The 21,545-nt window shown below is 50.7% G+C and overlaps 2 protein-coding genes and 1 long non-coding RNA gene across 3 annotated transcripts; 1 reads left to right on the forward strand and 2 right to left on the reverse strand.

Moving 5' to 3' along the window:
• Positions 1–7,487: 7,487 nt before the first annotated feature.
• LOC119714118 (uncharacterized) lies at positions 7,488–8,776 on the reverse strand. The gene is made up of 3 exons (XR_011805200.1): positions 8,578–8,776; positions 7,718–7,767; positions 7,488–7,621 (listed from the first exon to the last, which is right to left on the reverse strand). It is a non-coding gene; the product is annotated as an uncharacterized lncRNA (long non-coding RNA).
• Positions 8,777–14,174: 5,398 nt separating this feature from the next.
• Positions 14,175–15,164, forward strand: LOC119714039 (feather keratin Cos2-3-like). Its single transcript, XM_072028938.1, has 2 exons — positions 14,175–14,300; positions 14,695–15,164. Exons 1-2 carry the CDS (start codon positions 14,222–14,224, stop codon positions 15,018–15,020), a joined length of 405 nt encoding a protein of 134 aa, XP_071885039.1. The 5' UTR covers positions 14,175–14,221; the 3' UTR covers positions 15,021–15,164.
• Positions 15,165–18,311: 3,147 nt separating this feature from the next.
• Positions 18,312–19,608, reverse strand: LOC119714127 (feather keratin Cos1-2-like). The gene is made up of 2 exons (XM_038168897.2): positions 19,462–19,608; positions 18,312–19,093 (listed from the first exon to the last, which is right to left on the reverse strand). Exons 1-2 carry the CDS (start codon positions 19,558–19,560, stop codon positions 18,758–18,760), a joined length of 435 nt encoding a protein of 144 aa, XP_038024825.1. The 5' UTR covers positions 19,561–19,608; the 3' UTR covers positions 18,312–18,757.
• Positions 19,609–21,545: the final 1,937 nt, after the last annotated feature.

Below are 21,545 nucleotides of genomic sequence, written 5' to 3' on the forward strand. Positions count from 1 at the left end.
CTGCCATGCTAGCCCAATCCCACTGGCCAGCAGCTGCAATGAGTCCTGTGTCAGGCAGTGACAGAACTCCATTGTCATCATACAGCCCTCTCCTTTGATCGTGGCTCTGCCTGGCTCCATCCTCAGTTCTTACCCACAGAACACCATTGTGGGACCCTCCATCTCCACTGCTGATTGAAGCATCCTCAGCTGTGACAGAGTCCCCATCACCTTTGGGTGCTGTGACCTTTCTGGCATTTCCAACCACTACTATGGCAGATAGCGTCCCCCCTGCTAAAGGTACTGGTGACACACCACATGAGGACTCCTGGGAACCCAGAAGGTGATGACAGACTGAGGACAGAACTTCTGGCCAATGATGTCTGAGAGGCTGAGCATCCAGTGTCCCCTCTCAAAAGGAAGGGAGATGGAGCTCTCTGAAAATATGGCCAAAGCCTATCTTCCATGTCTTTTACTCTCTCCACTATCTTCCCACTCTTCTGTTCTTCTGGGCCATAATGCCACCCATACCCATTCTGGGGGACCTGCTGGCCCCTCTGCCTCTGTAGGGAGGCAGATGGATGTCCTGTGGGATCTCTGCAATGGGTGATGGGCACAGATTTCTGGCACCTCCTGGTTCTGTTTGCACTGACAGCCTACTCTAGAAGTGACCCCATCTCCCTTGTCAGAGTCATTAACATTTTCTGCATCCAACCCTTTGCCTCCACCTGAGCCTTTTCATGGTGGTCTCATGTTACCAAGGAAGAAGGGCATTGCCTTTCTTCATATTCTTATCTTATTCATATTATTCATTTCTTTCTTCATATCCCCATTGGCAGGGGATATGATGAGCATGGGAGAGGGCCTTTCATCCTTCCCAGAGTAATATGACAGTAAGGCAGATGAAAATGAGGCTTTTTCAGGCACTGCCCCTTGGAGATACAGTTGTGGACAAAGTCACAGAGAACTGTTTAAAGTACAAGAAAACAACGGATTATCTCCTATGCTTCTCCCCACTCAGGGATCCCCTGCTCCTTGTGGGCAGGGGGAATCTGAATCTTGCTGAAGTTGTGTGCCAGCACCGTTATGTTCTCTTGACATACCCACTGAGGGAAGGTCCGTTCTACCAGAGCTCTGGGGAGAAGTCAGAAGACAAAGAAGCTTTTTGCATGGAACTTCCAGGCTCAGGTGAGTCTCTGTCCTGTTTCTTCCAGCCCTTGGTATGGAGAAGAGCCCATGGATCTGAATGGACCATGAGCTTTTTGAACAGAAAATGGCAAAAGCTGCCTTGTGCAGAGGTGCATGGGGAGAAGATTTCCAGGGCAGAGGCTCTTTCTGCACCTTCTCCTTTGTCTTAAGCCACTGACTTTATAGTGAGGCACTATGCCTGTCCCTGTGGGGGGAGTTTCTGCAGCAGTTGTTCATGGAGGCATTTCCCTTGAGGAGCCTCTTCTGTGCTAAGGGAAGAAAGGACACACAAACCCTTGGAGAAGAGAGCAGCACTCCAGGCATGGTTGGTTCCAGGGAGACTGAGCAGGTACAGGACATATGGTACCAAGACTGCCAGTCTATAATCCCAGGCAAGAACAGGAGGGAAGGCACTGTTAATACAGAGGTGTTTAATGTCCCCAGAGACTCCTTGGGGCTTTGATTCCAGGGGGTTGATTAGACCCCTGCTGAGACAAGCCTGACGGTCATCCTGACTTCACTTAGAGCACAGAGGAAAGAGGGCCCATTGATACCCCCTGCTGGTAGCTGCCTGGGTTGAGCTTTTCTTTCTCTGGGTTGCTTTGCTTCTTGCTCTTTTGATGTCTGAGGACACCAAAACACTACATTCAGCATGGTTTGTGAGATGGAGGAAGCTTCATCAGCACAGACATTTTTCTTCTGCCCAGTCTAAGCTTTTGCAGCCTGCAGGATGCCCGGCTTGGCCCAATCATGCAATACCCTACTGCCGTGGGAGCTGGTCGCTATGACACTTCTCCCTGTGCAGCAGATGTGGATGATTTCCTCAGCTCCCCTGAAGAGACATCAATGACCCCACGGGGTTGTAAGTCTTTATGTCTTCCTCTGCTTGCTTATTGTGATGAACATGGAGTGCTTTTGGGCCTTTGGCAATCAGGGTTGCTCTATGTGTTTTGTTCTGTCCCTCAGGCATAGGCTTTGCACACAGGCTGGCTGAAGGTCTGGAGATAACCTGGTGGCTGGGATGCAAATCCAGTTCATTCACTGACTCATTAAAGAGAGAGAAGAACTCTGTAAATCCCTGTTAGAACTTCTAGCTGTCTCTAGGCCGGACTGTCGACGAAGGCTTGAAGCAAGCTGCTTAGTCATGGGCTGGCAGGAATTTGCTGAGAGCAAGCCCCTGCAGGGAGTCCTGATTCCAAGCAGGATCTGGCAGCCCTGGAAGAGGAAAAAAAATGCCTGCTGTGGATCAGGTCGGCCAGTCAGGGTCAGCCCTCTCTGCACAGTTTTGCTCCTTCTCAGGAAAGACGTTGTTCCTGTGTTTCTTCTTTTGCCTTTGTTGAGGGTAACTTCAGTATGTCTGCAAGTTCTCCAGTGCTCAGCTTTACTTCAAGGATGCTCAGGACCAGTTCCATAGCTGGCAGACATTTTTCCTGTCAGTACTTAACTGCCATCTGATGTCAGCACTTTCTCATTACAGACAGGTTACATCTGTAACAGCTCCCATCAGCAGGGTGCCTTGTTCTTGCTTGATTACAGCACTGTTTTCTTAGGATTCCACGTATGGCTCTGCTTGGTACAGCTTCGTCATGTCCAGAAGGAATCAATCATGCAGGCAAGAGGGAGGATCCAAAGTGTGCTGGGGTAAACTATTTGTCTTTCCTGGTGTAAGAGGAATGAAATCAGCTGCAGCTGCAAGAAAAAGTAACCAGTTTAACCCAGGTGAAGGTCTTTCCCTGCCACGGCTGAGATGTGAGGTAGACTATGGGAAAGAGTTCTAGGCAGAGCTCTGACAAACATTTCTGGTTTGTTGGGATGGCCCATTGCCCTGGAATGGCTGTCCTGCTGTTGCAACTCAATACAGGACTGGTAATTCCTGGGGACATAGGTTTCTTAATTGCCCTACTCTTTGTTGCTTGCTTTGAAAGTCAAACCACACTGTTAGAGGTAATTTAACCATTAGCTGAAGATCTTGGAAAGTATTCTTTGCAAGCAGAGAAAACTGTGGGTGCATGCTGCTGCTGTGTTTGCACCAGGGAGCTGAGCTTCAATGAAACATCCACTAAGCTGAGCATCTGTCTGGCACAAGGGGGATCACTGGGCTAAACTTTTCTTTCTGGGTTGCTTTGCTTCTTGCTCTTGCAAGCAGACAGAAGACCTTCCTTGAGTCTGAGGACATAAAAACACCACATTAAGTATGGTTTGTAAGACAGAGGAGGCTTCATCAGCACAGACATGTTTCTCCTGCCTGGTCTCAGCATTTGCAGCCTGCAGGACACCTGGCTTGTCTCAGACATGCAATCCCCTACTACCATGGGAGCTGGTCACTATGATACTGCTCCCTGTGCAGCAGATGTGGATGATAGATTTTGCCAGCTCTCTTGAAGAGACAGCAATGACCCCAGCATGTTGTAGGTCTTTATTTATATCTCGATATGATTGCTTACTGTGATGAACACGGAGAGCTCTTGAGCATTTGGCAATCAGGGATATTCTATGTGTTTTGTTCAATCCCTCAGGCACAGGCCTTGCACATGGGCTGGCTGAAGGTCTGGAGATAACTTGGTGGCTGGGATGCAAAACCAGGTCATTTACTGACTCATTAAAGAGAGAGAGGAACCATGCAAATCTCAAATAGAACTTCTTCTAGGGGTCTCTGGGCTGGGATAGCTAGGGCTTGAAGCAAGCTACTTAGTCATGGGCTGGCAGGAATTTACTCACCCTGGGACTGAGAGGCTGAGAGCAACCACTGGGCAAGTCCTGGTTGCCAGAAGACTGCTTTACTCTGGGAGCCCAGGAAAGGATTAAAACTGAGGTCCAGGTCATCCAGTCAGGGTCAGCCCTCTCTCCACAGCCACAGACACCAGCCACTTTGGGAAAGGGGATCTGGCTGTCAGATCTTGGGGTGAACAGGGGAAGTAGTACTGCCAGGGGAGAACTGAGGGCCCCATCCCAAAGGTCTGCCTTACACAGACATATCCCCTCCCTCAACGGTGTTGTTGCTCAGCCAAGGCAGCTCCCTGCACCAGGGTGTCACTCACAGCACAGAGGTACAAGGCGCTGTCAGAGAGCTCGACTTCCTTCAGCTGCAGAACGCTGGATTTATCTGAAGTGTTCAGCTCTGTGGTAAAACGGCCGTTCTGCTTGGTGCCTGCTCCTGCTTGATAGGAAATCCGTTGAGGGGCTTGTCCCTTCTTCTGCTGGTACCAGAACAAACCATAAAAGTTGGAGCTCTGGTACGTGCAATTGGTCTGGAAGGTGTTTCTCTGCTCCACGGAGACTTGTCCTTCTTCCTGGGTGACAGACACCTGTCCCATGGTTTCTGGAAGAAACAGAAGGTCAATAGCTCTGCAGGGAAGCCTCCAGGCCACCAAACAAGAGTTGATTCAGACCTGTGGGGGATAAGGCTCCTGTCCTTTGCTGGGCAGAAAGATCCCAAGGCCTGGGCACAGCAAGGTGGTTTTGGGGCAGAGCTCAGAGCTCCCTGGACAGAGCGGACCCTGAGGAGAGCTGTGCTATGTGGCTGCTCCTCCTGCCTGCTCTCCTTCTGCCCAGAGGACCAGGGCACTGTCTGTCACCCACATACACAACACCCTCCAGCAGGTTGAGGGGCCTATGCAGCTTCTGGGAAAAGGTTCAACCTGCTTCCTCATCCCAGTCATCCTTGGGGGCTCCAAGGCCCATTTGTACACACAAAGCTGAGGTGAGTGGTGACAGGAGGGAGCCTTGGCTGTGCTGACAAGTGGGAGGACATTGGAGGACATGGCAGGAACACATCACGCAGAAGACAGACTGGACACACTGGTAATGTTCAAGAGAGAAGAGCTTAATTGTCCCTGTATCCACTTGGACAGGATCTTGCTTCTTTCCATAGGAAAGGGAGAAATGTGGGACTGCAGAGACTGCTGCAATCTCCTCTGGTTACAGTAGGTGGAATAGAGGAGAAAGGCAGAGAGAAATGGACTGAAAGGATGAGAGAAACAGGAGATGGGATTCGGGACTCTCCTCTCTGTCTTTTCATTTCCAAGAATAACAGCATCTTGAGAGAAGTGGTGCAGAGTCAAAAATGGGAGGAAAACAGCATTTCCCTGTGAATCAAGATATGTTCCCCACATAAATGAGGTAATGCTGATGAGAGCTTCCTGGGGAAAGAAGATTTATGCCTTGATTGAAAGCCAGCACTTACCCAGCAGTTGCCCCAGGAAAGCAGTGAGGATGAGATACCCACGCTGCATGCTGAGACCGACCTTCCTGTTTGCTGCGGGAGAGAGAGTCAGAAAAGCACCTCCCAGCCCCAAGAGAACAGAGCTGCCGGAAATTACTCTGTTGGGGGAACAAGGGAAGATGCAGCAATGAGAAGTGATTTGTTCTGACTGTGCCCAAAATGCTCCTTGGGGTTTCTCCCCCTTCCAGCAGGAGCAACCATTGAGGATTTTCACAATGAGTAGCCCTGGGAGCACGGGGGGGCGACATCAGGGAAAGAGGCTGCGCTCATCTCCTTTCCTAATGGGGTCCTCACCTCCCCAGCTACAACTGCCTTCTCTTCTGCACACGCCCTGTTTGGCAACGGCAGATGTCAGGGGAGTTTTCCCCACTGAGCTTGTGGCATCTACCTCTGGCATCTTCAGCGCCATGGGGATGTTCCTATTTCCCCTGAGACAAGATGACACCCCAGGTTCTCTCCCACATCCCCATAAAGAAGGGAGGAACCATGCTGTGTAGCAGCCCAGTGTCTCATTCTGTGTCCTGTTCTGGCAGGATAACCTAGCTTTTGCAACAGGAACCTGGCTTTAATGGGGTGTGAGGTACTAAAAGCCCAGAGGGGACAAGGACAATCAATTCTGTAGGGGTGGGCAGTCAGCAGGGAAAAGGATATGGGATCAGTGGGTCTCCTGCACTCACACTGATAGACCACAGGGGGCACCCACCCAGGGCTACATCCGTGGCAGTCTTGGCTTCCCTGATGCTTGGGCCCCCTCTATCACCACCACTAACACCTTGTCAGGCTTGGCAACTATTGGGACCATTGCACTGTCTTCCCCCATACCTCAGCATATCGTGAAGGTGGAGGACTCAGACACCCACAGGAATGACACTCCAAACCCTGCAGACCCCAACTGTTCCTTTCAAACCCTCCAGGCAGCGTGAATATTCTTTCTCCAAAAAATGATGTACTGCATGGGCGGAAGGCATTTTTATTTGTCAACTAATTCCCTTTTCAACCTTCTGTTTTCTTCCTCTAAACTTCCAGCCCATTCCTTCTTAATTTTCCACAATGCATCTGACAACCAACACCTTCTTTCCTTTTCCCTTTCCTTACCTTACAAATCTTGCTATGTAGTTAGTTAATTCCCTGCAGCATTTGGATGGTGGCTTATTGACCTTAGCCTTTCCTGCTTTGGATATTGCCATCCATTTCCAAGAAAATGCTTCCACAGTGTGGCCCATTTGTCAAGGGAAGCATTCATTATTCTAATACAATGATCCTGCTGACTACTCACAATTCTGTCACCCAACACTACAGAACACAGGCAGGTTCTTTCTACAGTTTCTAGTGTTTATCACAGAGTAGAGTTGCACTACATTTTTAGGAGGCTCAGTTACATAAGATTTAGTCACCAGGACAGACCCTCTGCAGATCACCTATCACCATGTGATAAACTCACAGCTTGGAAACATGCTTTACATAAATGAACACTAGTCGCTCACTCAGTCCTCAGAGGAAAAAGACAATGGTGGATACATCCCTGACCAGCAGGGATCACAGGCTTTGCCTTCCAACAACAGTCCTGCACTAACTCCCACTTAGGAATTGCTGCTGCCTGATTTTATAGACAGGGCTTGCTGTGCTGTTATTCTTCCCTATTCCCAAAAAGGTGTCACCATCTCCTGCCAACCCAGAACCTGGGTATTGATAACACTGATGGGTTTAATCCCCCATTCAATAGCTGCTCCCCACACCCTCGTGGTGACTCAGCACTGAGGGCTTGATAACACCAGTGCCCTTTCTCACCACAACAATGGCTGTCTCCACACACTGGGGCCAGTGAAGAGGAGAGACAAGGAGGCAGAGGTGCACATTAACAGCCCCCTTCCACATTCTGGATATTTGCCTTACTGTTGGTTATGCTAACCACACTGCCAGGCATCAGGAGCAGGGGCTGCCACTCACACCTGGCTCACCACAAGCCCCAGGTGTCCTTGCTGGGCAGGCTCAGCTCAGAGCTCCATGCAAACTGTGATGAGAGGGAACTGCACCTCACAGCACCCGCACCTTCCTGTATAAAGCTGCAAGCTGAGGGCACCAGTGTGGGCTCAGTGCACACAGGTAGACAGCGCTGTCCTGGAGCTTGGCATCTTGCACGTGGAGAAGCACCTGGGAGTTCTCCATGGAGAGCACAGAGGAGATCCTCTCAGAATGCACATGAGGCTTGAACTTGCTCACCTGCAGCAAGAACTGAGGGGACTGGGTCAGGCGCTGCTGGTACCAGAAGATATAGGGAAGAGAGCTGCTGGTGGAGAAATTGCAGTGCAGAGTTGCATTGTGTCCCACCTGGATGGCAGTTTCTTGGGCAAACTGCACCACAGAGTCTTGTGCATGACCTGCAAAGCCAGAACAGCATCTCATCACTGCTTGAAGATGTATCTCTTCTCTCCCTCTCTCCTGTGTCTATCATTTCACCAAATTTCTCACTGTCCCCACTCTCCATCTCCCTTTTCATGGGATGTGAAATGCTGAGCTAAGTACACATGCACTCTTCTTTCTGCAGATGCTATTCCCATACCCAAGTCTGTCAGCTTACCTACTTTTTAGCAGTATCTCACCAGGCTTTGAGTCCATCTGCTCTCTTTCTCCCTCAGCTCTATTAACAGTTTGTCTCTCTTCCCACATGCAGCACAAGAGATGAGCCATTCCTTCTGTACCTCATGTCATTATTTTTTACTGCAACATTTACTCCATACTTCACACAATGTGATGTGTCCTTGCTTTGTCCTCATGTAGCATCTCAGTTCTTGACCGAACTTAGCTTTCTTTCCAGGTCTACCAAGGATTACATTCATGCTGATGGCACATCCAGGCACATCTAGGCACATTTAGGAGGGCACAAGCTCCTATCTACCGTTCTGTTCTGTTCCCTAGCAGCAACCTCTCTTTCACCATCCATACCTATGAACAATGCATATAAGATGGCCAGGCATGTGCAAAGCAAACATGCAGAAGCTCATTCATCCTTGTATACTCATTGCTCCTGACATCTCCCAGACTGATTCCTGTACCCATCTGCAGCCCCTGCTCTCCCTACAGAAAGCACTTCCAGTTCTTCCAGGGAGGCAGGACTCCAATTTCTCCCCTCCAGAAATGATGGGATGCCATCTCCCCCCTAGCTTGCCCTCCTGAATGTCACATCTCACCAAAGTCTGACAGTGCCAACAAGGCTGCCAGGAAAAGCAGGACCATGTCACGCTCTAGCCTTCACAGCATGCCCACGTAGTGTCCGGAAAGAGGGAGCTCAAGCTTGTGAATTCAGTTCTCCCTCTGCCAGCTCAAAGCAGCCTCTGAACCCCAGCACAGAGGGTGGAGCAAAGCTCTCCTTCTGCTGCTCCTTGGGGCACACCTCTGCCCCAGCAAGGCTCTCAAGAGAGGGATGGACTAGTGGTTAAAGCAGTCAGAAAGGAATCCAGCCAATCTTTGCTGTGCCCCAGGTTCTCTATGGCTGGGCACAGGTTGTTCAGCACTGCGAGTTTCACACTTGCACAGTCAGCTGAAGGCTTCTGAAGACCAGTTTTTTCACTCGGTCAGTGGTAAGGCAAAACGACACCAACATGGCCACTATATGCTTCCCTCTCTTTGCCCTTCCTTGAATGGGGCAGCCCCAGCAAGGGGCAAGTGTCCCCAGTGGCTTCCCACTGCCATCCAGAACCCAGACAGATACAGAGGCCTGCATCCATCTCTGCTGTCAATGGAGAAGAGATGCCTTCTGCTGCCCTTGTCCTATTCTTCCCTAGGGGCTGTCTGGATGGAGGTAGGACCAGGCACAGGCAAAGGTGCCTAGACCCAGGTGCCCTACTTTCTCTGCCAGTCTGGTTATCCTTCACCTCTGCCCTGGGCAAGGGGGAAGGCTCTGCAAGGAAACATCTCCATTGACAGTGCCTGCTGCAAAGCCCCCTCCGCCAGGGAGAGCCACACTTTTTTACGCTGTCAGAGAAGGATGTCCCACCACGGCCCTCTGCTCAGCAGTCAGCACCTCTGCACACACAGACAGGAGTGAATCCTGCACCAAGGGCAGACCTTCAACAGCGTTGACTAGTGCAGCAAACTCCTCAACGACTCAGTCCTTTTTTCAAAATCCAGGACTCCAAAAGCTGTCATTAGAGTGTCCAGTGTCCAGTGCAGATATTTGTTGTATTGCCAGGACGTCATCTCAGCGCTAAAGGTACTGAATTTGGGCTTGGGACAAAGCCTGTACAACAAGCTCTTAAAACACAACTACAGAGGATGGAGGAAACCAAACCTGACTGCTGTGATGCTCGCTCGGGCCCATGCTGTTTAACTCCAGGCCCTGCAAGGGGACTTCCAAGCACCGGCAGCGCCCCCACGCGGCCCGGCTGTGGCTGTGCCCCCGCCTCACCCCCACCCCACCTGCCCGGCCCCACGCACTGCGGGGCACCCCCTGATGCCTCCAGCTCCGCAGGCCGTTGGCTGCCTTCGCTGCAAGGGCGCGCTGCTGGCTCGTGTCCGGCTGAGTGCCTCCAACACCCCACAGCCTTTCCTGCAGGTCTGTTTCCTTGGCAGCCGGCCTCCACCCTGCATTATTCCTGGGGTGCTTCCTGCCCAAGAGGAAAACCCTTTTCTTTGCTCCTTTGCACCATCATGCAGTTCTGGTCAGCCCCTTCCTCTAGCCTGCCTATGTTCTCTGAAGCCAAAGAACCAGCCCCACAGAGACCGGCCCTGCACAGAAGGATCTGGTTGTTGTTGTTGTTGTTGTTGATAGCAAGCTGAATATGAACCATCAGTGTGCCCTGGCAGCCAGAAGGGCCAACTGTATCCTGGGTTGCATCAAGCACAGCACTGCTAGTTGGTCGAGGGACGTGATTGTCCAGCTCTACTCTGCGCTGGTGCGGCCTCACCTCGAGTACTATGTGCAGTTCTGGGCACCACAGTACAGAAAGTATGTGAAACTATTGGAGAGTGTCCAGAAAAGGGATACTTGGATGGTGAAGGACCTAGAGGGGAAGACTTAGAAGGAGCGGCTGAGGTCACTTGGCCTATTCAGCCTGGAAAAGAGGAGGCTGAGGGGAGACCTCATCGCAGCCTACAGCTTCCTCATGAGGGGGAGTGGAGAGGCAGGTGCCGATCTATTCTCTCTGGTGACCAGCAATAGGACCTGAGGGAATGGAGTCAAGCTGTGACAGGGGAGGTTCAGGTTGGATATCAGGAAGAGGTTCTTCACCGAGAGAACTAGAACTCGCGCACTGGAACAGGCTCCCCAGGGATGTAGTCACAGCACCAAGCCTGTCAGAGTTTAAGAAGCATTTGGACTATGCTCTCAGTCATATGGTCTGAAGTTTTGGGTAGACCTGTATGGAGCCTGGAGTTGGACTTGATGATCCTTGTGGTTCCCTTCCAACTCAGGATATTTTATGATTCTATAAGCCCAGTTGTGACCTACGCTGTTACTACCTGTGTGCCCTGGTGGGGGCCATGCACTAACTGGCCATGGGTGCCCTCTTCCGAATGGTTGTGGCCTTAATGAAAGCATGCAACAGGACTGGATGTCTCTGGCATTGCCAGCTGCTTTCTGGCATTGCCAGCTGCTACTCAGGCAAAAGGTGCCCTCCATACCAAAGCTGCTGGCCCAGGGCCCATGGGAAGGGCTCACAGGAACATGGTGCTCAATGGAAAGCCACACTGAGGCATTCCAAATATTGTTACCCTGAATTAAACCAAAGATCCAAACTGTCCTGATATAGTCCTTTTTGGGGCCTGACATTGACAATAACAGAGGGTGATCGTTGCAATGTGAGGAAAAGTAGTGCTCAGGAGAGAGGAGCTGAGTTTCAGTGCCTCTTCCCTTGTGTCCTGGTTTCAGCTAGGATAGAGTTAATTTTCCTCCTAATAGCTGGTAGTGCGCTGTGTTTGGGATTTAGGGTAAGAATAATGTGGATACCATGCTGATGTTTTAATTGTTTCAGAGCAGTGCTTACAATAAGCCAAGGACTTTCCAGCTTCTTACACTGTCCTGTCAGTGGGCAGGCTGGGGGTACAGCAGGAGCTGTGAGGGGACAGCACCAGGACAGCTGACCTTAACTGTCCAAATGGATATTCTGTACCATAGGACATCACACTGAGCAATTAATATGCAGTGGCTGGCCAGGGAGCAGAGACCGCTGTTCAGGGATATGCTGGATATCAGTCATCAGGTGGTGAGCAATTGCACTGTGCATCACTTGTTTTGTACACATTAGTAGTAGTAATACTGTTATCATTATCATTATTATTATTATTTTCCTTTCTTTTCTGCCCTAATCAACTGTATTTAACTCAACCAACAAGCTTTCACTTTTTTTTTCAATTCCATCCCCCATCCCACAGAGGGGGGTGGGAGGGTGAGACAGCTGCTGTGTGGTACACAGTACACAGTACAGCTGCTGGCCGGGTTAAATCACAACACCTGGACAGATCTCTGCCAGGCTGGTGCCTTCTCCATCCAGCTGCACTCAGGCTCCTTCTGAGCCTGGGAACCAGCTCCACTGCAGGGCTCATGCACAGAGAAGGGGACAGTGCTGCCACTGTGCACATTCCCTTATAATGTGATTGTGCCTGACAAATCTGGTGGTTCTTTTACAATGGTGGATAGGGAAAGAGCAATTGACATCATCTGCCTGGACTTGTGCCAAGTATTTGACACCATCCGGCACAACATCCTTCTCTCTGAGCTGGGGAGGCATGGACAGATGGAATGCTCGGTGGATAAAGAATTAGCTGCATGGTCGCGCTCAGACCATGCAGCTAATGGACCCTTGGTATCCCTCAAGGGTCTGTACTGAGACCGGTATTAGTTAATATCTTTCCTGGGGGCATGGAGTATGGCACTGAGTGGCACCCAGAAAGTTTGTTGATGATACCAAGAGGTGCGTTTGACACATTAGAGGGAAGGGATTCCATTCATGGAGACTTAGCCAGGCTTGAGAAGTGGGCCCATGCAAGTCTTATGAGGTTCAACAAGGCCAAGTGCAAGGTCCTTCGTGTGGATCAGGGCAATCCCAATCACAACTATGAGCTGGGCTGTGAATAGGTTGAGAGGAGCCCTGAAGAGAAGGACTTGGTGTAGGTGTTTGATGAAAAACTCAACATGAGCAAGCAAAGTGCACTTAGAGCCCAACCGGCCAACCATAATCTAAGCTGCATTGAAAGAGGCGTGAGCAGCAGGTGGTGGGAGGTGATTCTCCCCCTCTACGTTGCTCCAGGAAGACATCAACTGGAGTGCTGCATTCAGCGCTGGGGCTCCCAGCACAAGAAAGACAAAGACCTGTTAGAGTGGGTCCAAAGGAGGGCCACAAAGAGGATCAGAGGGCTGGAGTACGTCAAGGGGTAATGGTTTTAAACTAAAGAAGAGTAGATTTAGATAAGTTATTAGGGAGAAATTGTTTACTATGGGGGTGATGCCAGAGAGGAAGAGGTTCCCCAGAGAACCTGTGGAAGCCCCATCCCTAGAAATATTCAAGGCCTGTTTAGGTGGATTTACATGGCAAGGTTTTCTTCAGAGGAGCTGGAAGAGGGTGGATGTGGGGAAGAAGTTGCAATGAACACCCAGACTCCAATGCAAGTTGCAAGCAAAGGAAAAGAATTTTTTATTGGCTCTTCTCTATCTGTCCTGAGACAGCGCAATACCATAGAAACCTCCTAGTGACAGAGTACAGCCTATGAGCACTTTGGTATTTTCTCACTGTCCAAGGTTAAGCAATTTCATGTTAGCGCTTATACTACAAAAACAACCTTTTGGTGTTCCCTATATCCTCCTAATCATCACGTTCCCAGGGCTTTCTGCTGACCAAAGCGATATGACTTTGGTGGCTATCCAAGTTCATATACACCTCTGGCCCAAGAGAAAGTGGTTTTAGTTTGTTTTCTTTGTTTCTCACTTCTCTAGCTAGTTAGTAATAGGCAATATGTTTTCTTAATCTCAGAATACTGAGACTGTTTTGTCCATAACAACAGTTTTTGAGTGATTTCTCTGTCCTTATCTCAAACCTTGAGCTCATTTCATCATATTTTCTCCCCTTTCCCTTTGAGGAGGGTGAGTGAGAGAGCAGCTGTGGTGGTATTCAGATGCAGAGCTGGGTAACACCACCTCAGCCACATTGGATGGCATTCTGAGTAGTCTATTCCAGTGGAAAGTGTTCATGCACATGGCAAGGAGGGTTGATCTAGATGATCTTTAAGGTCCATTCCAATGAAAGACATTCTATGATTCTGCCATTCTGTGATTTTACGGCATCGCTTATGAATTTACAGACTGCACAGAGAAACGCAGAGTCAAAAGCGGAAAGAATGTTAATCCTGGAGAGCGGTGTAAATGGGGATACGATCAAAGGCCAGTACAACAAATCACACACTAGGGGATGTAACAAGGGACCATCAGAGTAAGTTGAGGAGGAAAGGAATGGGAAGGATGTTCAATATCTTCATGCATAGGAGTCCTTGGGCATTTTTCTGAGACTTGGTGGAGCTTCTTCCTCAGAATGGCACATTAAACATCCCCAACAGTGTCACCCAGAAACACATCACCTGACTACTCAAGACATATGCCGCACTTGAGATGAGTATTCTGCCATCACAGATGCATTCCTGCCCTAGAAATACTTGGACGTTTCATCCCAGCACTCTAAAGAAGCCATCACTAGGGCATGGCCATGACCTAAAATCTGGAAATGAAAAGACAGCAGTGCAGGAAACCAACGCACAGCCCATATCATTTGTTGGGATGGTTTGCATTCAAGATGAGCTTGTCAGAAAATTGTTACCTCTGCCAAGGGAGACTCTGGGCCAGCAGCAATGAAGGACCAGTATAAAAGGCAGCTCAGCTCCCTGCTCTCCCATCCAATTCTCTCGCCTTGTCCTCCTTGGGAACCAGGTGAGTCTGAAGCCCTCTCTCCTCCTCTTCCAAAGTGGAAGGGATCTTGCATCAATAGACATCAAATCCGATGGTGGCTCAGAGCTATGGAGTTCAGTGCCTTGGAGTTCCTTGCCATGGAAGAGGGCTGGATAGAGAAGTTCTGTATAGGGAGAGGTTGGGAAAGGGGTCTGAGGAAGCTTTTGGTTTATGTGCTATGTGACTATGTGAGGGTGTTCCTGAGCCAGGCTGCTCTTTGAAGGGCCTTGTCAGGACAAAGTGATGAACACCATGTGCCTCCTGGCACAGCCTCCACATCCACCTTCAGCAGTTGCCTTGGCTCTTTTGTGATGGGGTAACTGAGCTGATCCTCACCTACCCATGTGCTCTGCTTCCTCTCTACCATCTTTCCCAGGTGCCTCTCCAGCCCAAGACATGTCCTGCTACAACCAGTGCCTGCCATGCCGGCCCTGTGGCCCGACTCCACTGGCCAGCAGCTGCAACGAGCCCTGCGTCAGGCAGTGCCAGAACTCCACCGTTGTCATTGAGCCCTCTCCTGTGGTGGTGACCCTGCCTGGCCCCATCCTCAGCTCCTTCCCTCAGAACACCGTTGTGGGATCCTCCACCTCTGCTGCCGTTGGCAGCATCCTCAGCTGTGACGGAGTCCCCATCACCTCCGGCTGCTGTGACCTCTCTGGCATTTCCAGCCGCTACTGTGGCAGAAGGTGCCTGCCCTGCTAAAGAAGCCAGTGGCCATGGCCCTGGGGTTCTTCTCCCAGGAACTTCGTATATGGTGCTACACAAAGGAGGAATCTTCAGGCCATTGCTTTCTCAGCTCCTCTGGCAAATGCTGGCAGGAAGGGGCCAGCCTGTGCTTTCTGAAAACATGGCTCATGCCTCTCCTTCCATCTCTCCACCTACCTCCTTCTCTTCCTTTTCCTTGTGCTCTTCTTCTCCCTTGGTCTGTGGGGCTCCTTAGTGCCAGCCCTCCCACTGCGGTAACAGCAGACACATGCCCTGCATGAACTCCACCATGAGCAAGGGACACTACCTCTATGTTGGCCTTGGTGATTCCCACACTGAGGGGCTTCTGCTTGGAGTGACCTCCTTTTCCTCTCTACACTCATTAAAGATTTCTGCATCCCAGCCTTGTGTGTAGATTTTTCTTCCCTCCGTGTATGCCCATCTGAGCTGCCCAGGGAGGATGGCTTTGCCCTTGGTGGGTATAAGACGGGTGTTTATGGAACCCCTTCCCCACTCCCAGAAGAATGGCAATTTGTGACACACTGCAGAGGGTTGTCTCTTGGGCACTGCCCCTTGGAGATGGAGAAGACATCCCTGGCTTTTGCAGAGAGATAGAGGGAGGGTAAGGGAAGGAAGAGAGGAGGGGAAGCGAAGGGAGAGGAGGGGACGGGAGAGGAAGGCAGGGGAGGGTATTGAAGGGAAGAGGAGGTGAATCATCACAGCACTGGATAATATGGATGTTATTTTGTTCAGGGAGATGTTGGCAAGGGGTGTGTATAGAGGAGGGAGCATGTCCCAGGGCAAAACACAACCATAGCCAAGTAAGAGCGAGCAGACAGTGTCTTGTGTCTCCTCAGATGGCCTCTGCCCAGGCTGAGGAGTGCAGCTGCCCACTTTCCCCTTTGCAGGCTCCACGGTTATGGAAGCTGAGCACATAACCAGGAGACACACAGACAGGGATGTGTATGCCCCGTCTGGGGAAGATATACCCAGTCTGGTACTGGCAGTGGCTGCTTTTGGGGGCCCAAAATGCTCCTGATGCATTTGCCTGGAGGCCGAGACCTCCTCCCCCTGCTCCAGGAGCTGCACAGGGACATCCTGGCTCCAGCAGCTGACAGCATAGGCCAGGGGCAGCCTCGCCCCCAGTCTGACTCTGGCAGCTGGCACCAAATCTGCTCTCATTTTTCTACCAGGAGCTGGCACTTTCTCCTTGCAGTACACGTGCACACAGGTAAGGACAGATTCCAGAGGAGGACAGGACACCCCGCTCCGTCTGCCCTTGTGTGCTCCTCCCAGCTCCCCTTGCCCTGCACGTCCCCACATGGGTTTGTATGGGTCTATCCCACACCCATTCCTGCCGGCGTCCATGTTTCACAACCATTGCAGTTGCAAGGCTCAGGCTGATCTTCCTGGCAGTGGCACCTGTGGCTTCTTGATAGGCCAACAACCAGTGTGAATTGCGAGGTTTCTGTCGTGATCGCCTTCACGTTTCTTTGGTCTGGTCGCTGTCTCTGTATGCTTGTTGATTGTGTTCCCTTTTCTTAGCGTCCCAACTGAAAACATCCCCAATCTGATAATCGCGCTAGCATAAACACGGCCACAGCCCCGCATAGCCCCCCACAAGTGGTGTGCCCCCTCCCCCCCTCACCGCCTCCCTCATCATCTGTCAGAGAAAACAAACAAAGAAACAAACACCCTTTGTTTCTCAGTTTTCCCATGGCTTCCTTCACCTTATAGGTCTTCAGGCTCTAGGTTGGTGCATGGAGCAGGGGCATCACAGCCCTGGAGATGCTGAACACCACTGTTCAGGGCGATGTTTGCAATGGGGTGGGTAGAGAGGAAGGAGCATGGCCCCAGGCACAACACAACTGCAGCCAAGTGAGAGTGAGCAGACGGTGTCTTGTGTCTCCTCACAAGCCTACTTCCAGAGGGCAACAAGGAACACCCTACAGGAGCTCAAGGAAGACAGGAAAACTGATGGTGCTATTGTAATCAAGGAGCACAGCAGTGCAGAAGCTCTCAGCAGATGCCAGCTGCATGACAGGTAGCAAGTCCCAGAAGAAGCCGTCAGTTACTATGTAGGGGCAGCACAGGATTATCGAAGCAGGAGTGCCACTTGTGCCAAGGAAGGGTGCAGGAGCTCAGTCCACAGGCTTCCCACCAAACAGGCACATACCTTCTTTCCCATGGCAGTGGATGGTAGATGCCAACAGATCTATCCTGGTCCTTGAGCGTGAAGAGAAGATCCCATTTTAGGCCCACTATTAGAGGAAGAGGAGCTAGACCACACAGCTAGAGAACAAAATTATCCTCGCTACACAGAAGGCATCTAAAAGCATAAGAGGCATCCTGACCAAGACATGGCAGGGATGACACCCACTAGATCAGGTTGTCCAGGGCCATCTGGTCGTGAACACCTCCAGGGACTGGGCATACACACCTTCTCTGTGCATGCTGTTCTAGTGCCTCAACAACCTTTGTATTGCCTCCTAACATCTAATCTAAATCTCCCTTCCTTTACTTTAAAGCCATTATCCCTAAATCCTATCATTACCTGATGTACTAGATGTTGCTCTCCATCTTTTTTATAAGGCGCTTTTAAGTATTAAAGAGCTGCAATCAGGTCTCTCTGGAGCCTTCTCTTCTGCAGACTGAACATCCCCAGCTCTCTCAGACTTTCTTTGTAGGAGAAGTGCTCCAGCCCTCCAATCATTTTGTGGCTGTCCTCAGGACCTACTCTAACAGGTCCACATTCTTCTCGTGCTGGGGACCCCAGACCTGGCTGCAGCACTCCCAAGTGGGACCTCACAAGGTCATAGCAGAGGGGGACAATCACCTCCATTGACCTGCTGGCCACTTCTCTTGATACAGCCCAGGATGCAGTTGCCATTCTGGGTTACAAGTGCGTGCTGATGGCTCATGTTGCACTTCTTGTCCACCAGAACCCGCAAAAGTCCGTCTCTGCAGGGCTGCTCTCAATGACTTCACCCATTCTGTGCCCATGCCTGGGATTGCCCCAAACCAGGTGCGGCACGTTGCAGTTGGACTTCTTGAACCTCATGAGGTTCACATGGGCCCACTTCTCAAGCTTCTCCAGGTCCCTTGGGATGGTATCCCTTCGTTCTGCTGTACCAACTGCATTGGTCAGCTTCATGTCATAAAAAGACACGAAACAGAACCAGTCTGTAGGCAGACACCGGAAGGACACCAAAATTCCCACCAAAGCAATGGCTTTCTCCCTTGGCCATCTCTTTGCAGATGGAAAGACCAGACAGGGACACACTCGGGGATGCTGCAAAAGTTTATTGAATCTCAGGAGGGAAAAGAGGTGACTACAAGAAGAGGCCCTGAGAGTGGAGATCAGCAAGAGCCACCAAAATCTGTTCAGATTTTGAATGGCAGACTTGCCACAGGGTATCCATCTAACTGGACCCACAAGTGGAGAGAGGCTTGCATGTCACACCAGGTTGGTTTCTGGGGATTTCACAGAGAGCTTGGAGGGCAGCAGAAGGCAACAAGGAAAAGAGAGAAAAAGAGTGAGTGAGTGGAAAACAGAAAAGGTAAACATTGGCCATGTTGACAGAGAGACCAGGTTGGCCCCTTCCTGTCTGTCTTTACAGGACAAGACAGAGATGGTCAGCCCCTCTTAAAACAGGAGCGTGAAGGTCTGTTCTTCTGTCCAGCAGCATGTTGTGAGTTCCTGGGGTCCTGGTCTGGGGCACTGCCTGGCATCTTTAGCAGGGGCGGCACCTGCTGCCACAGTAGCGACTGGCAATACAGGAGAGGTCACAGCACCCGGAGTTGATGGGGACACCGTCACAGCTGAGGATGCTGCCAACGGCAGCAGAGGTGGAGGATCCCACAACGGTGTTCTGTGGGAAGGAGCTGAGGATGGGGCCGGGCAGGGTCACCACCACAGGAGAGGGCTGGATGACGATGGTGGAGTTCTGGCACTGCCTGACGCAGGGCTCATTGCAGCTGCTGGCCAGTGGAGTTGGGCCACAGGGCTGGCACGGCAGGCAGGGCTGGCACTGGTCGTAGCAGGACATGTCTGGGGGCAGGAGGTTCACCTGGGAGAGAGGGCAGGGAGGAAGCAGAACATGGGGATGCATGACGAGCAGCCTGTCACCACACCCTAACAAAACCAAGGCACAGGCCATAGTGAGAGCTGGAGGCTGTGCAGGGATGTGTGAGGGCTTCTTGGCCTCATCCTGCCAGGGCCCAAAAGGAGACACCAGAGACTATCTGGCTACAGACTAGGCCCTAGTCCAGAAGCAATCTTAATGCACACCCAGCATCCCTCTGTGAGAAACCTGCTTCCCTCCTCCACAACCAGAAACCCCGAAATTTGGCATAGAACAGAGCTGATTGTAGCTGAGAAGTCCATGGAGATGAGACCTCGGATAATGAGGAGGACAAGAAGGGGCTTCACACTCACCTGGTTCCCAAGGAGGAGAAGGCCAGAGAAGTGGATGAGGGAGCACGGGGCTGGGCTGGCTTTTATAGTGGACCTTAGCTGCCCCATGTCCAGAGACATCCCTTGAAGCAGTGATTATTTCCTGACAAGCTCCTCTTGGATGCAAAACATCCCAGCTAATGATATGGGCTGTGTATTTCCTTCCTGTGATGATGTTTTTCATTTCCTGCTTATGCTGTTTCCCAGTTATGTCGCCTTTTGAGTGGCAGGTAGGAAGGCCCAGGTATTCCCAGGCAACACATGTCATTGTGGACAGAAGACTCAGCTCACATGCTGGAAGAGTCCGGTAAAGGCAGATGATGTCAGCCTGGGTGACTCCTTAGGGGCTCTTTAGAGCCCTTTTTGCGACAGGTGTCCCAACTCCTACTGTGACCCTAATCCACCTAACACTGTCCTCAGGGAAAACCTGCTGGCCTGCTTTGCCTCCTCCTGCTCTGACCCAGGGATGCCTGTATGGGGGGAGAAGTTGTTCAGGGCCCTTTCTGGATCACAAAAGAAAGGCCCAACAGGACATTGTCTGTTTTATTTATAAGGAATAAGAAGAGGAATGTAGACATAGAGTAAATCTTTCATGTACAGGTGACCTGGCTTTTGTGCAGCATCAGACAGAACTACATGGATTTTTTCCAAGACACAGAGTGCAGATCCTGTCCCTAAAGAATTCCTTCTTCACACCCATGCCTTGATGCCTTTCATTTTTGTGTTTTTTTTTTTTAAATTAAAAAACCATACACCTTCTCCTAGGCACGCCCTCCTACCCGAGTAGCTGCAGACCCTGACAAAGGGCCCTCTGAAAATAAGGGTTATTTCATCTGCTGAGAGCCTGTTGAGTCTCAAGGAATTGTCTTTTCACCTGGGTCAGGATCCAGGACAGCCTCACACAAACAGATGTTCCCCAGAGAGCTGTTGGGATGCACTGGGGAAGGATTTGGTCTAGGCTTGGGGCTCTCCACAGTGAGACCCAAACACTCCAGCCCTGAACCCATGTCAACAGACTACCAGGAGGTAACACTGCACCAGCACCTGGCAGCACTACACAGACATGACACAGGTCCTGGGACCAGCTGGACATATGCCCAGGGTCAGGTGAATTATGTGCACACAGATGCACTGGCAAATACTGTGTTGGGTCTGTCTGGGATGGAGTCACCTTGCCCTGCAGCAGCCCACACAGTGCTGTACTCTGCACTCGTAGCTTGAACAGCACTGATACCACTCCAGTGTTGTGTCTATTTCTGCATAGTGCTGGCACAGCATCAGGACTTCTTCCAAGCCCCCAAGAGCCAGCAGGCTGGGGGTGGGCTAGTGAAGAGGAGGGGACATTGCCAGGGCAGCTGACCTAAACCAGTCAAAGGGATATTCCATAACACCTGATGTCACACTCAGCCATAAAAGGTGGAAAGAGGAAGAAGAGGGGACGGGTGGGCTCTCGTTGTGAAAATGTCTGTTTTACTCAGGTGGGCAGCCGAGCTCCATCACAACCACTCTCTCACTCCCCCTCTCCTCAAACAGAAAGGGGGAGAAAATACAACACAGACAACTCGAGGTTTGAGATGAGAAAGGTTTAATTAAAGGGAAAAAGAATGGGGAGAAAAAGAAACAAAAGAAACAATAAGTCTGTGCGGAAGCATAGAGAGAAGGAAAAAAAATATACTCTACTTCCCATCAACGAGCAATATTTGGCCACGTCCTGGGAAGCAGGATCTCAAAACACATAGTGGTTGTTCAGGAGGAGGTGTTCTGTGGGAAGGAACTGAGGATGGGGCTGGGCAGGGTCACCACCACAGGAGAGGGCTGGATGACGATGGTGTATTTGCACTTGGACTTTTAATTTAAAAAAAAAAAAAAAACACAAAAATGAAAGGCATCAAGGCATGGGTGTGAAGAAGGAATTCTTTAGGGACAGGATCTGCACTGTGTGTCTTGGAAAAAATCCATGTAGTTCTGTCTGATGCTGCACAAAAGCCAGGTCACCTGTACATGAAAGATTTACTCTATGTCTACATTCCTCTTCTTATTCCTTATAAATAAAACAGACAATGTCC

Source organism: Anas platyrhynchos, chromosome 28, assembly GCF_047663525.1.
Source record: "Anas platyrhynchos isolate ZD024472 breed Pekin duck chromosome 28, IASCAAS_PekinDuck_T2T, whole genome shotgun sequence".
Classification (NCBI taxonomy): Eukaryota; Metazoa; Chordata; class Aves; order Anseriformes; family Anatidae; genus Anas; species Anas platyrhynchos.